The 13979-nt window shown below is 40.6% G+C and overlaps 1 protein-coding gene across 22 annotated transcripts in view; it reads left to right on the top strand.

Annotated features, from left to right (window-relative positions):
• TRPM3 (transient receptor potential cation channel subfamily M member 3) overlaps nt 1–13979 on the top strand; it is a gene marked incomplete at both ends in the record, with an annotated part of 743026 nt that overhangs the window by 644393 nt on the left and 84654 nt on the right. For 12 of the 22 annotated variants that reach the window (XM_084237414.1, XM_084237434.1, XM_084237412.1 and 9 more), the window contains 3 exons: nt 2704–2754; nt 11459–11494; nt 11652–11792. In XM_084237414.1, the coding sequence (XP_084093540.1) occupies nt 2704–2754; nt 11459–11494; nt 11652–11792 (228 nt within the window). The remainder of the gene's footprint in view (nt 1–2703; nt 2755–11458; nt 11495–11651; nt 11793–13979) is intronic. The other 10 variants (XM_084237419.1, XM_084237416.1, XM_084237432.1 and 7 more) reach the window with 1 other exon arrangement.

Raw genomic sequence — 13979 nt, 5'->3', positions numbered from 1 at the left:
AGCACTTAAGCCTAAAACTAGAACCATAAAGCTTAAAAAAAAACGGGGGTGGGGTGTGTGTGGGGGAGTGGCCTCCTTGACATTAATCTTGACAATGATTTTTTGGGTTTGACACCAAAAAGCAAAAGGCAAAGTAAGGAAGTGGGACTACATCAAACCAAAAAGTTAGATAAAGAAACAATCAACAAAATTACCAGGCAACCTACATAATTAGAGAAAACATTTGCAAACCATGTATCTGATGAGGAGTTAACATCCAAAATATTGAAGGAACTCAAACAACTCAAACGCAAACAAAGGAAAAAATCTGATTAAAAAATGAAGATGACTTGAATGGACATTTTTCTAAAGATATACAAATGGCCAACAAATCCATGAAAAGGTGTCCAGTGTCACTGATCATCAGGGAAAGAGAAATCAAAACCACAATGAGCTGGCAGTATTATTCACAATAGCCAAGACCAGGAAATAATCTGTGTCCCTGGATGAATGGATAAAGAAAATGTAACACACACACATATGTGTGTATATATATAAACAGACACATCTATACTTACATATGTATTAGAATATTATTAAATCATAAAAAGGAAGGAAATCCTAACATTTGCTACAACACGGATAGACTTCGAGGGCATTATGCTAAGTGAAATAAGTCACACAGAGAAAGACAAATACTGTATGACCTCACTTATGTGACATGTAAAAACACAAAACTCATAGAAACAAGAATAGAATGGTGGTTGGCAGGAACTGAGGGGTGGGAGAAATTGGGAGCTATCAGTCAGGGGGTACAAACTTTCAGTTATAAGCTGAGTAGGTTCCAGTGACCTTATGTCTCATGGTAACTCTGGTTAACAATACTGTGTTACATACTTGAGAGCTGCTCTGAGCATGAGCACTGATGTTCTCACCATAAGAACAGCAGCGAATAGGTACTTATGTGAGGTCAAGGTTGTGTTCGTTAACTTTACTGGTGGTAAACATTTTGCAATATACACATATATTGAATTATCACATTCCACATCTTAAACTTACACAATGTTATCTGTTAATTATCTCTCAATAAAGGTGGGGAAGATTAACAGGGTTCTCAATAAAATAGAATTGAATGATTTGTGTATCCATTAGTGAACCAAAGCTGTAGAGTGATTTATTCCAATGATTGAAAAGAAAGAAAAGAAATAGTGAAGTTCTAGATTGAGAAAGGCCAATAGATTTTATGGCTTCAGTTAACTAGTGGTGGTTCCCCAAGATACTCTATAGAGAATTGTGGGACAATACATGACCCAGTTATAGCAATAGTTAATGTTCGTTGAATGTGAAGCATTCTATTAATAGTTTTAGAGACATTTTATCATTAAATCTTCAAAACAACTCTTTCAGATAAATGGCTTCTTTATTCCCATTTTAGAGGTGATAAGACTGAGTCATTGTTAGGTAGCTTGCCTGTGGTCACAGGTAGTAAGCAGCAGCACCGGGCTTGGAGCCAGGCAGCCTGACCTAGAGCCCACATTTTTATCCCTGTACAACAATACGTCCCTCAGTAAAAACAGTTCTAATAAATATGTCCCTATGAATGACAGGTAGCAAGGGTTGTCTCCATACTTGGGTGTGTTATAATAATGGGTAAGGATTTGCCATCACTTCTTGATATCCCCCAGTAGGGTCACCAGATTTAGCAAATAAAAATTCAGAATACCCAGTTAAATTTGAACTTCAGATAAAACAACATTTTTTTTTTTGTATAAGTATGTCCCAAATTTTCATGGGACACACTTGCATTACAAATTTTTCATTGTCTGGAAATCAAATTTAACTGGGCATCCTGTGTTTTATCTAGCATTCCTATTCCTGAAAGCCAATAGGATGACAAGCCATTTTACTCAATTCTAGCCTTACATAAGCATATTGTTCCCCAAACCACTGGTTTCCCCCAAGCACATGGCTTTTTCTCTAGGTCACATTATAGCAAACTACCCCCCAAGGTCAAATCCAGTAAGCTGCTTGGTTTTTTTCTATGATTTACAAGTTCTGAATGTTTTTGGGGGGGGGGCATTTTTTTAGTGGTTGAAAGAAAATCAAAGAGGAATGATATTTTTGTGACCTATTAACTTCAGAGAAATTTGACTCTCTTTCCATGTCCATAAATAAAGCATTACTGAAACACCGCATGCTCATTCGCTGACCTGCTGTCTTGGCTGCTTGGGCACGAGGACAGTCAGGACGGTTGTATGAAGACTGCATGACCCACAAAGTATAAAGTAGTGCCATCCAGCAGCGCACAGCAAAAGCTTGCCAACCCCAGCTTTAGACAATCTCTCCTTCATTGTGGATAGTAAACAAATTGTCAATGCAATGTGTCAGAGTGTATTTCCAGTGCTGGAATTGGCCCCTTTGTCTCCTTCATGCTGCAAAACTTGTCCCCTAAGCAGTGTTTTGGCCCAGCTGTTAACAGAGTTGATGTCCTCCTTTGTAAAATTTGAACCTAGAACCTCAAGTGCTTTTTCTTAAGGAACCCCGATCCAAAAATCTGCCAGTGTGTTTGTTCCAAAAAGACAGGTACAACTGAGCAACTAGAACAAGGTCCATCTTGATACTCTGCCCCTCCACCAGCCAGACCCCTCCTTCCAGATCCTTCCTGCCTCACCAATGAGAGCCCCTGACTAGCAAAACCATTTGATTCTTCTTTATTGTTTTCAGAGACATGGGCCCTCAAATACATTGTACCACTTGGTCAGGGATGTCAAAAAGGTAAGAACCCTCTCGACTGCCAGGTCGGAGGCCCTGTCTTGACTGCTTCCTGTGATTAGAAAGTGCCTCTGTTTTGCATGAGCTGCCGGAGTATCCCTGTCCCTGCCAGACCCCTCATTGCAGGACACAGTGCTCGTGTCTAACTCTGACATCTCTGCTTATGACGCAGCTGCAGTTTGATCTCCAGTCTCTGTGGTTTTAGATGCTTTGGTGGACATAATGCTTTTGGATAGTGGATCTCTAGGCTTTTCCCCATGCCCTGTGGATTTATGCCATCACCTGTAGTTTTTCATTTGCCCCTCACTGATTGAAGAGCTATATTCCATGCTGTCTGACTCACTACAAGAGGCGCCTTCATTTGCTAGCTCCTGCCACCATGGACGGCTGCCCATCTGCACCGCCGCACAGAATGGGCGAGCACAGCTCAGCAAGCCTTGGAGACAGAGGAACTAAAACACACACGTGCTCTCCATTCTGCTGACATTTTGTTTTCCCAGTCTATTTGCTTGCATGGATCGTCTAATGTGATGGGGGAAGGGTGAGGGAAAGCCAGTAGGTTTGGATTAAGTAGGATTATTCCTATTTTATAGCTAAGGAGGCTGAAACGCAAGGCCTGAACATAAGCAAATTGTATTAGGTAGTTAGTGAAGAACCTGGATTAGAGCTCATATCCTTTGATTATTAATAATGAATTATTAATAGCTAAGAATTGGTGATGACCAGGCACAGAGCACCAATCTAAGCCTTCTATGCAGTTTAGCTTATTTTAGCTTCACAAGAATTCTATGAAGTAGAATTATTATGTTATTATTATATATTATTATTCCCATTAAATAGATGGGAAGAATGACACACAGGGGACTTTGTTTTAATCTTAGTCAAGTGCTTGTCCCTTTGCCTCACACCATCCCTTGCAGAGTTGCTTGGACTGTGAACCCTTAACAGTATCCCCATAAAGTTCTGGTTTCACTCCAAAGGATAAAGCAGATGATGGCACTTCTCCCACGTTACACACATGTGTACACGCACACACACACCCACTACAAGTCTACTATAATTCTTTACTGAAGTCCATAGAATATACTCAGAGAAAGCTACCAAGTAAGGTCAAAACACAGAGCACGATTTCTTCATCTCTTAGGAAGTGGTTGGCTAGAACTGGCCTTAGATGTCCTGTAGCCACCTTTTAATTCTTCCCTCAAAAGGCCAAGCAAAGGCCCTGGGGCAGCTTATAATGTACCTATTAACCAGCTGGACCTTTGCTAGTAACGACAAAAGGATAAGGAAAAAACAATCTCTGGAGGCCCCTGGAAACCTTCCCCACATGTCCACACAACCTTAATGAAGGATTTTCTCCTCTATGAGTGTAGGAGCCATAGTTCTCTCGAAACAGGGTAACAAACAGTATTGGACAGATACTGTGTAATCTGCACATTCAATAACCATTTTACCAAGAGCACATCTTTCCTACATCTGCTCCATTTCATGGCATAAACAAACCTGCCCTCAACAAACCCATTTTTTCTTCCCTCAAGTCTCCCAGTTGTGTTTCATTTATTCAGCCTTAAAATGCCTTAGAAAGTTAACAGGGGGAAAGTGAAAAGTGCACTCATCCAGTTTGTAGTCCTTACCAAGATATTTGTTTTTTGTGTGCAATAAAATGTTTCTGAGTTTTTCTAAAATAATCAGTAAGATCTTATCCCCCTGAGAGAGACTGTATGCTGGTCTCTGTCCTGAAGGAACAGGGAGGCTGGCTAATAGGACAGCTGTGCTTCTGCCCCCCAGGCCCAGCCATTGGCCAATCTAAGCCTTTAAGGAAAGTCATTCACCCACCTCCATCACCCAGTCTGATTTTCAAAGGGATTTTTCAGTTAGATTTCACTAAGTATAAAGGATCAAAATCCCTATGAGGTGCCTGTCCTCCCAGGACTCTGCTTTACGATGTAATTTTCTCTTTTCTGACTCCCACTAGCTGCCTCTTACATCTGCTCACATCACCTGTATTAAAAGACATGTAGTGTGTCTGTAAGGTAGTTCTTTTTTAAACTTCTTAACTGCAGGCATACTTCAAAAATGATATAGACTAAGAGAAAGAACAGGATGGTATGAATTGTGGAGGAAGGGATACTAATTAAGGGCAGTTCTATTTTTCTTTGAAGTATGATCCAAAACTGGAGTAAGGATATAGTTATATAATTATTCATCTACATACTAATACAGTAACTGGAAAAGGTGATAGAAAATTACTGAGACTACTACTCAACTGGCTTAGGGATAATTTGTCCTTTTACCAGGAAAAAGAGATCGCCAATAAGGTGGAGAGTAGCAGGAAGCCTGTTTATTTTCTTCCCAGGGGAATAGTCCAGGGAAGAAATATCAAGAAATATAGATTCCATTTATTTCTAATATAAAGGTGAAGATCTCACAATTGGGAGCAAGAAAGAACAGCAATGGAGGAAACAGAAGTGTCTGCATTTTATGTATATAGATAAAGGGAGCTGCAAATGAGTGGTTTTGTTTGTGTATTTTTTAAAGTGAATGAGAAATTAATACTGGGACACACCTTACTCAGATGGTTCCAGAAGACTTCCAGCAATTTAGGCCAATATCATATGCAAAGTCTACAAAAATTAGATTTAAAATGCTAAGACAATCTTAGGCAGTTTAAGCAGTTTTCCCTATTAAGGAACATAATAATTAGCATGTGCTTTGTGTTCTATAATTACAGGACTTCATGTACATATTAATTGATTTATTCTGTGACAAAAATTAATCAGTAAGTGATAAGCCCTGATGCAAAATGCTACTCATGAGTGGGGGACACAGTTCTGGGCCTTAAACATAGCATTTGATAATCCATCTGTAAAATTAAATGTAAACGGGCCTCCCCGGTGGCACAGCGGTTGAGCGCTGGGTTGCGAAGCTGCCAGCAGCCTCTGCAGCGCCGGTTCCATCCCCGGCTGTTCCCCGGCCACCGGAGGAGGGTCCCACATGGCGCGCAGACCTCTCCTGCCACCTGCTGCTCCCCTCAGCAGTGTGCTTCGGTCCTTCTGCCTGTTCTGCTCCCTGCTCTGGCTCTGGTGAATTCTCTCGCCCTCCCGCGCTTCTGACTGTACCCAGGGCTTGTATAAATAAATAAATAAATCTTTAAAAAAAATTAAATGTAAACAACACTTATGGACCAAGAAATGCATTTAGGAATTATCAGACCATCCTAAATTAAATGGCTTGACGTCTCCAAATTCAGCTGTCCTTTGAAGCCCACGAACTGAAGGTGGAGAATCGCTCCTAAGCTGGTTTCAAAATCTCAAATTATTTACATCAAGGGAGCAATCTAGGAACAATAAAGTAAAAAGAGTTGCTATTTAGCATCAATCGGAAACTGAAATTGACATAAACCAGCCCAATTCCATGACCTGCTTTTAAGCATAAATCCATTGGCTGTATCAATGCTCTCACATCAGCTCAGGGTGGCCCAAGTCTGTCTGCTTCTCCGTGAAATCTAACCTGCCATTTTAGTAGCTACTGTCTGCTCAGTTTGTGGCTCTGTATGTTTTCAAGTAGTAGTTGTTCTTTCTACAATTAAATGTGTTGATACTATATTGCCCCTCCCCACTAAAAGAGGGTGATGTTTGAGTATTATATGGAAGTACTGATGGAATTATAAATTGAAATTTATTTATGTGGGAATCACATAAATGAGAGATTTGCAGAAGAAAAAAACATAAAATTTCAGACATGCATTTGGAAAGAAAGGATATTTTCATAATCCCAGCTACTAAATTCATGCAAATTCCCAAAACATTCTTATTTTTAAAGAATGGATTGCCTGGGCTATTCCCATACCAAACACTGGGGGAATGTTCTCTTTCTCCATGAACTTTCACCAGGAGTGCCTTTCGCCCCTCTCCCCAGGAAACCTAACAACCAGCGATCATTTTATAACTCACCCATATCAGACAGAAACAATCTTGTTCTGAGGGCCTGTTACGAGTTTCCAAGAAAAAAAAGGTTTCCTGGAAGTTGAAATCTGATATAATATAGTGAGCTGATATGTGGGGGGAAAAAAAAAAAAAAAGTCGATTTACAAGAGCAGATCTAATAAGTGAATTTAAAATCTTCTTTGAATTAAAAGACATCCTTAGGCCTGACATGGCTAAAACTTAGCTTCAGAGTACGAGCTGCAGGCATGAAAGGAGGAGACAGCGTTTTCAAGCTGTACCTATTCCAAGGCCTAAGCTTCTCTATTTATTCTGTGGATCACTTTATTTAAATCACATGGCTTGTCATGCATTGTTAAGGCATGAAATAGGAAATAATTAAGCAATTATGAGAGGCCTTACTGATGACCAAAAGCGGGTTGGAGGGTGGTAACAGAACCAGCAGGCAGAATGATTGTTACTCCAGTACCACTTTTGACTTCCTAACTGAAAAGGACCCAAGCAAAGGAAGACTCCTCCAGAAGGTTTTTGGACATTACCTGTTGGTGAGGTGCCACCCATCACCTCTGCTTTCCCAGAGGAGACCGATTGACAAGCACAACCCAGGCCTCTCTACCCCCTTGCCACCTGTCGTGTCTCCAAGTCCCCAGCCCACCAATCAAAACCCCAGGGCATCACTGGCAGCTACATCAAGCTCTGGAAAAGGCTCTTTGCCCAGTGACCTGGCAGCAGTGCAACCTATCAGGTAGTGTTCAGACAATTGAACCTTTAAAAACAGACAAGACCTTAGAAGTGACTGCCTCCAAACTGCCTGTTTTCAGAATGCAAACTGAGGTCCAGAGAAAGGAAATGATCTGTCCTGGGTCGCATGGGGCAGAGCCAGGCCCACGGTGCAGTCAGGGCTGTTTCCCAAGTGGAGTCACATTGCTGTCTATTGTCTACACATCTGTGACATCTGCAGGTAACCGGTGGCCCCGACACGCACCAGACACCAGACAGCTCCTCAGACACGCACCAATGTTGCCACTCCATCAGAGTTCACCAGGGCGTGGTGTCTATGGCAGGAAGCCTGTGTGCCTGATTTTATTCATTTTGTAAAACCTATTTCTTCTTTCCCAGAAGGTTCCCAATGCTCCTATTAAAAATCATAAAGATTGTTTCCCTTAATATGTTTGCTCCCAAAAAGCCTCTGGAAAGAAACAGCTGCAATCAGTCTTGCAGGTGGAGTTCAAACATACTGCTTGATAGAGTAAGCATTCCTTCCTCCAGCTACCACATCCACAAGACCTGACTCTCAACCTCAAATCTTCCAGTCTTCCCTGTGGCACTAATTGTACATATAAAGACAAAACAGATCGGGTATGTAAATGCTGGTGATGAAGAAACCTTCATCCGCTTTAGCTAAGTGAACATCGCCCCCTTGTGGTCAAATAGAATATAGGCCAGTTCCTTTGAGTAAAATCCAGGAGAGCGAGGAAGGAACCCTCATGGGCATTAGTCAGAGGAACATTGCCCTCTTGTGGCCAAACAGAATATAGAGCAGTTCCTTTAAGTAGAATCCAGACTAGTCAGAGAATCCTCTTGTTTTAGTCCAGATCATACAAGAATCACTCAAATAATCAAGATTCCTAACAATTCTTAAAGAACAAAATTCATCCAAAATAAATTTAGAGATCGAAATGACTTTATGAAATGACTCAGGAACCAGGCAGCATCCCATCTAACAAGTAGTTTCAATGAGGTTGTACAAAATGGGTGTGTTTATATCTAGACAGGATATTAGCAAAAAAAAGATTATTTCTGCAAAGTCATTAGCGCTTATCAGGAAACTCCAGAGAGACTGGTTTAGAATTCCATGTTTACGAGAGGCTGAAACTGAAATGAAGTGAGGTACTAAGTCTTTGGGCCCTCGTATGAAGTGCTCTATCTGGGCCTGTTGTTTCTTTTTAGTGTAACAGAAAGATTCTAGCATCTTCTTTTTAGTGTAACAGAAAGATTCTAGCATCTAGTATATATCTCAATAGCCCTTTGTGACTTAGTCATTTGCAAAAAAAGTTTTTACTTACCTCTCTTAAAGATTTTTTTTTTTTAATTTTACTATTATCATCATTTGCCTGATAAGGCCCTCTCTTACAGACACCTCAGAAGTATAAAGGTGGCCATTCAATTTTGGTCTTCCAGTGGTATTGGTGTCTTATTATTATAATTCAAACTTATGTTCTCACATGGTTTCTCAATAGAAAATTTATGCTAGACTCACTATTATCTATGTTTTAAATTTAGAAAATTCTTGCAAGATTAAAAATAGGCACAATTTTATAGACTTGCTATGATTGCTTTTTACCAGTATCATAATAAATCTGAAGATTTTTCTGAACCTAGTACTTGAGCTTTACCTTAGAGGCCATGGGCTTCTACCCCTTTTACTGGGAAGAAAACTGAGGGCTTGAGGGCAAGTGGCTGATTCCTAAAGGACTGACAGAAGGACAGAGAAAATAACACAGACAGGGTAGGTGTCCTCATAGGAGTCACATGCAAGTGAGGTGAGGGCCCTGGCATGTCCAGACCTTGGGGCATATCTGCTCTTAAAAAAACGGCCTCACCTAAATGTGGGGTGGAGTCCAAGAATGCAGAAGCTGCAGCCTTGCTAACCTGTCCCAAAGTCATGGAGAAAAGTGGGTGCATGGGTAAGTTTTAAACTGAGCTTAATTTTACAGGAAGGGCAAAACATGAAAAGTTATGAACTTAAAACTTCCCCTGAGTTTCCTTTTCCTGTTTTGCCATCCTTGGCATAAAGTCAGACAACTGGTCTTTCTTAATAGTCTGAGAGTACAGTTTAACTAAGTGATTCAGTTAGATCGATGAAATAATCTTGACTCAAACATTTGGAAATTGCAAGAGAGGTAGGGAGGAGAGGAGAGAGCATTTGTGTAACAGACCAATTCAGATAATGAAATGGATCTCAGATTGGGGTCTGATGGGCCAATGTCAAGTGTGGGAGAGGGTTCTGTACCTCAAAGTGCTTCCACCTTATATGGGGTGCCCTTCAAACAGTCTCATTTTGCTGGGTTGGCTGGAAGTAGATCTCCAGGCATGCCGTGTGCTCCAAGTCAAGGGAGGTAGAACCTGGTAGATGGGGCTGGAAGTCTGGTGACAGACAGAGCCTTGGGCTAGTGTGTCACTGCTGTGTCTCCCCTCCCATCCCTGTTGGTAGTATAGACACAGCAACACACACATCTCAGGTCAGACTTCCAGCTGGGGCTGTCATGGCCAGGGTGACTCATGGACTAGCTTGCTGGCCCTGTTACTGAGAATGCAGTACAAAAAAAATCAACGGAGTCCTGGCCCCAACCATCTCAATTAATTTCACTGTTCCACTCATTCACATTTTAGAGGGGAAAAAAGATACTCTGGACACCTACCAAACAGCAGGCTCTATAAAATTACTGGGAATGCAAAGATAAATAAAAAAATTAAAAATATAAAGTTCTAAGTTTGATGATAGGATGCAGTAACCCCAAAGCCCCTCAAAGGGAGGCTGTGGATCATAGGAAAGCTGAGTAAAGAGAACTGAAAATCCATTTTCAGTTGAGCAAAACAACTTGAGCTGATTTCCTAAAGACAATGATTATCTTTATACCTCTCCCAAACTCCGCAGAGTAATTAATCCCACTTGAACCTTATTTAGTAGACACGCAGTTCAACAAACTTGGGTGTGTATAAGAAACATCCAGAGAGCTAATAAAGTGCACAGAAGTTCATACACTGGAGCAAGACAGGGTTCATACCTTTGAGTCACCCCCAGTTCCCAGGGGACGCTGACACCACTTGGCCTCCAGTCGCTTCTGTGGAGCAGCAGATGCATCACAGAGCCTCCTGGAGGGTCCTCCATTAGGGCAAAGCCCTCATGCTTCTCCAAAACCTCGCTAAGGGCACGGGGTGATGCGCTGCCTACGCTGCACCTGCACCATTCATGGCCTAGGGATGCCCGGCTGTAGGGAACCCAACAGGTAGAGGTGACCCTCCAGCTCTTTGGACTTTCCCCCATGCTCAGAACTAATCTTTTCTCTACTTGACAAAGCAAGGATTTTCCTTACACCCTACAGAGCTCCTTTTGAAACAGACACCAGCAAAGACTAGATAATAACAAGTGCTCTGGTTTTGCGTCCGTATGTGGCAGCGCTTCGAAGCTAGAGCTTAACTTTTCGTCTTTAAGGGCGCTATTCTCTTTGAAAGAAAATGTTAAAAAACAATCTTAATTCTGGGAAAATAAATATTCCATTGACAAAACGTACTCCTGATTCCTCTCCCTTTGCTCTGAAACACAAGGACCTTCCTAAGCAACTTCATCCTGACATCAGACTCTCCTTCCTGGACGCTGCTCTCCTTTATATGGAAAGTACCAGTTTAAAAAAAGTAGTTAATAGAGGTTTTGTATCAAAGGAGATCTGAGCTCTAAGCATATCCCACCCGGTAATGACAATGATCTTCTGGAAGGAGTCTTCAATTAGTTGTGTGAAGAAGTAAAGGAACAGCAAGAGGGAGGACCGGGCGCCGGGCAGAGGCGCAGCGGGCGGGCCCCGGGCACTTAGCGCTATGCTAGTGGCGGTGAATGACAGCATTTGCCATGTCTAGCCTTGTGTTTCTTTCTGCTACACTGGTGTTTTTTTCTCCCCAGCTGAAGACTTGAATAAATATTTTGATTTTCTGTTATTGCCGACGATTACTGCACCTTCTTATTTAACTTATGTCTTCTTTCCAAGCGAGAATATCCAGGTTTCGGTTGGATCTATTTTAAGGTGAATTAATTAACCAGCATAATAATACATTCATGTTTCTTTTTTAATTATTCTTTTTACTCTAAAATACTTACAGAACACATGGAATAGAAGCCCTAGTAAACCATCTTGTCTTTGGATTTTTTGTTTGTTTGTTTGTTTCCTTCTTCTCTGCTAGGGCAACCTGCCCCCCGACTACAGGATCAGCCTGATAGACATCGGCCTGGTGATCGAATACCTGATGGGCGGCGCCTACCGCTGCAACTACACACGCAAGCGCTTCAGGACCCTCTACCATAATCTCTTTGGCCCCAAGAGGGTGAGGCTCGCAGCAAATCTCGGTTTCCGGGAGGGCTGGGGTGCCATAGGTTTGGGGCATACCTTTGTTGTTGCCAAGATGGAGATGAGATGAGAAGGCAGCTGTCCCTCTCTTTTTCCCTCCATCATCAAGTCACCTTAAAAAAAAAAAAAAGGCACAAATTGGGTTATGCACATCTTTCTTTTCCTCATTAAGTGGAATTCAATCAAAAGCTGATGCTGAAAGTGATTCTGAAAGATGACAGAATAGTTATGATATTCAAATTTATTTATTTCAAGGCTTTTGTTCTTGGCATCTATTTATACCTTTCAAAATTATTGAGGACCCCCCCAAACCCTTTATCTATGTGAATTTTATCTATCAGTATTTATCATGTAAGAAATTAAAATTAAGGCTTAAAATATGTATTCATTGTAAATAACCCTAAGAAGCTCATTATTTTTAACATAAATATGCTTGTAAAACTATATTCTAAAATATTAATGATAAGAGTAGCATTGTTCTACTTTCTTTAATAGACTTCTATATTCACTATATCTCCTTCTGCACTCAGTTTGTTGTTTTAGTTGAAATAAAAGCAGAACACACAAACATGTGGCAAATAAATCAAAAAGGAAAGAATATTTTCATAATCTTTGCAGATAATTATATTCATTTTTGATACTGCATCAAAAGGCAAGAAGTGGCAATTTGTTGAGATTTCTTAGGGATTAGTTGCAATGTGAAATGTGAAACCACTTCAATGAAAATTTTTCTTACTCTGTTAAGATCTATTCATATATCTTGTATTTTGTATGAATCTTGTAACATCATAGATTGGTTATTGTAAAATACTGATTCCTTGATTTTCTGAATGTTGGTGCATTTCATTATATAATATTTCAAAGCTCATATTCATTAATATCACCACCAGTTTCATCAGAAAAGCCTGTAAGTGCTGAAAAACTCTCAAGGTCGAGGGTGAAAGGATACACATATTCCAAAATTCTAAATTTGCTAATTTTTGCTTGGAAAGTTTGAATTTTGCCATTGGCAATAAATAGTATCATTTTCCATGAGAAACCAATCTGTTTCATTCATTTCTGAAAATGTCTGCCAAATGTCCAAGTCTCAATAATCATAGTTTGTCTGCCAGTCATTCCTTCATGTGGTTAGTCCATCATACAAAGTGGCCATAATTCAGCCCAAACAATCACTAAGTGTTTTCTCCCAGACGACCCATCACAGATAAGCATGTATCAGGTACTTCCCATATCAGCCCTCAGAGCACTATGAAGACAATATTTGCTATCAAGAGCAGAGATTTAGTAAAGCTAATCACTTTTTAGGTCTCTGGCTTGTTTTTTGAACTTCAAATTCCTAACAGTGGAATCTAAAGGCAACTGGTGAAGTTAGGAACAAATGCCTTGTTCTTACTATGATACCCAACAGCTTGATTTACTGTTGCTTCCACAGCATCAGTGTAAACATTAACACACTGTCACAGCCAAATCACATCTTAGCATCATTATGAAAATAGCTTTGACTTTACAGGCCTTATTGTAAGGATCTCAGAGAGGATCCTCTGCAAAGGTTAAACAGTTCACCACATTTTGGAAAACTGCTGTCTTTGGTGTTGGTGGGCATGACTTCTATTTTAAAAAAAGCTTGTTTTCTGATTATGAAAGTATTTTGTGATTCCAGAAGACAACTTTGAAAACACCAGAAAGTATGGAAAAAAATCATGCAAATTTCAAATGGGTGGTCATTTAGAAGCTGAAAGAGAAAATAAGGAAAAAGAGATAGGGTTTAAGCTCTTTCTCCTTGAATGGTCAAATAAAATTTGGAGGAAATGTAAATGCTGTGATTTACTGCTTACTTCAGTAACTTTCAAGGTGGCACCCAACCATTCTGTAATACTTAAAACACAGAATTGGTATTCCTGACTCCTGAGATATAATTTTGCATCTCCTCTGGTTAAAATATAGATCAGGTTCTGGTATTTGCTGAGTGGTCTCACTTCATCTTGGTCTGTGGCTATTTTGCACATTCCCGGCATGATCTGATGCTATCGTGTGGCTTTGCATGCCACTGAGCACCCTCTGCCACCGTCAGCACCTGTCCTTCTGTCCCCACACACCCCTGCTCACAGAGAGATGGCCCACATCAGGAGTCTAAATACATGTCTCTGAATAATATTCCAAGTCT

Source organism: Talpa europaea, assembly GCF_964194135.1.
Source record: "Talpa europaea genome assembly, chromosome: 7".
In the NCBI taxonomy this organism is placed as follows: domain Eukaryota; kingdom Metazoa; phylum Chordata; class Mammalia; order Eulipotyphla; family Talpidae; genus Talpa; species Talpa europaea.
Note: the sequence above shows the minus strand (reverse complement) of the source record. Positions and strands in the feature narration are given on the sequence as shown.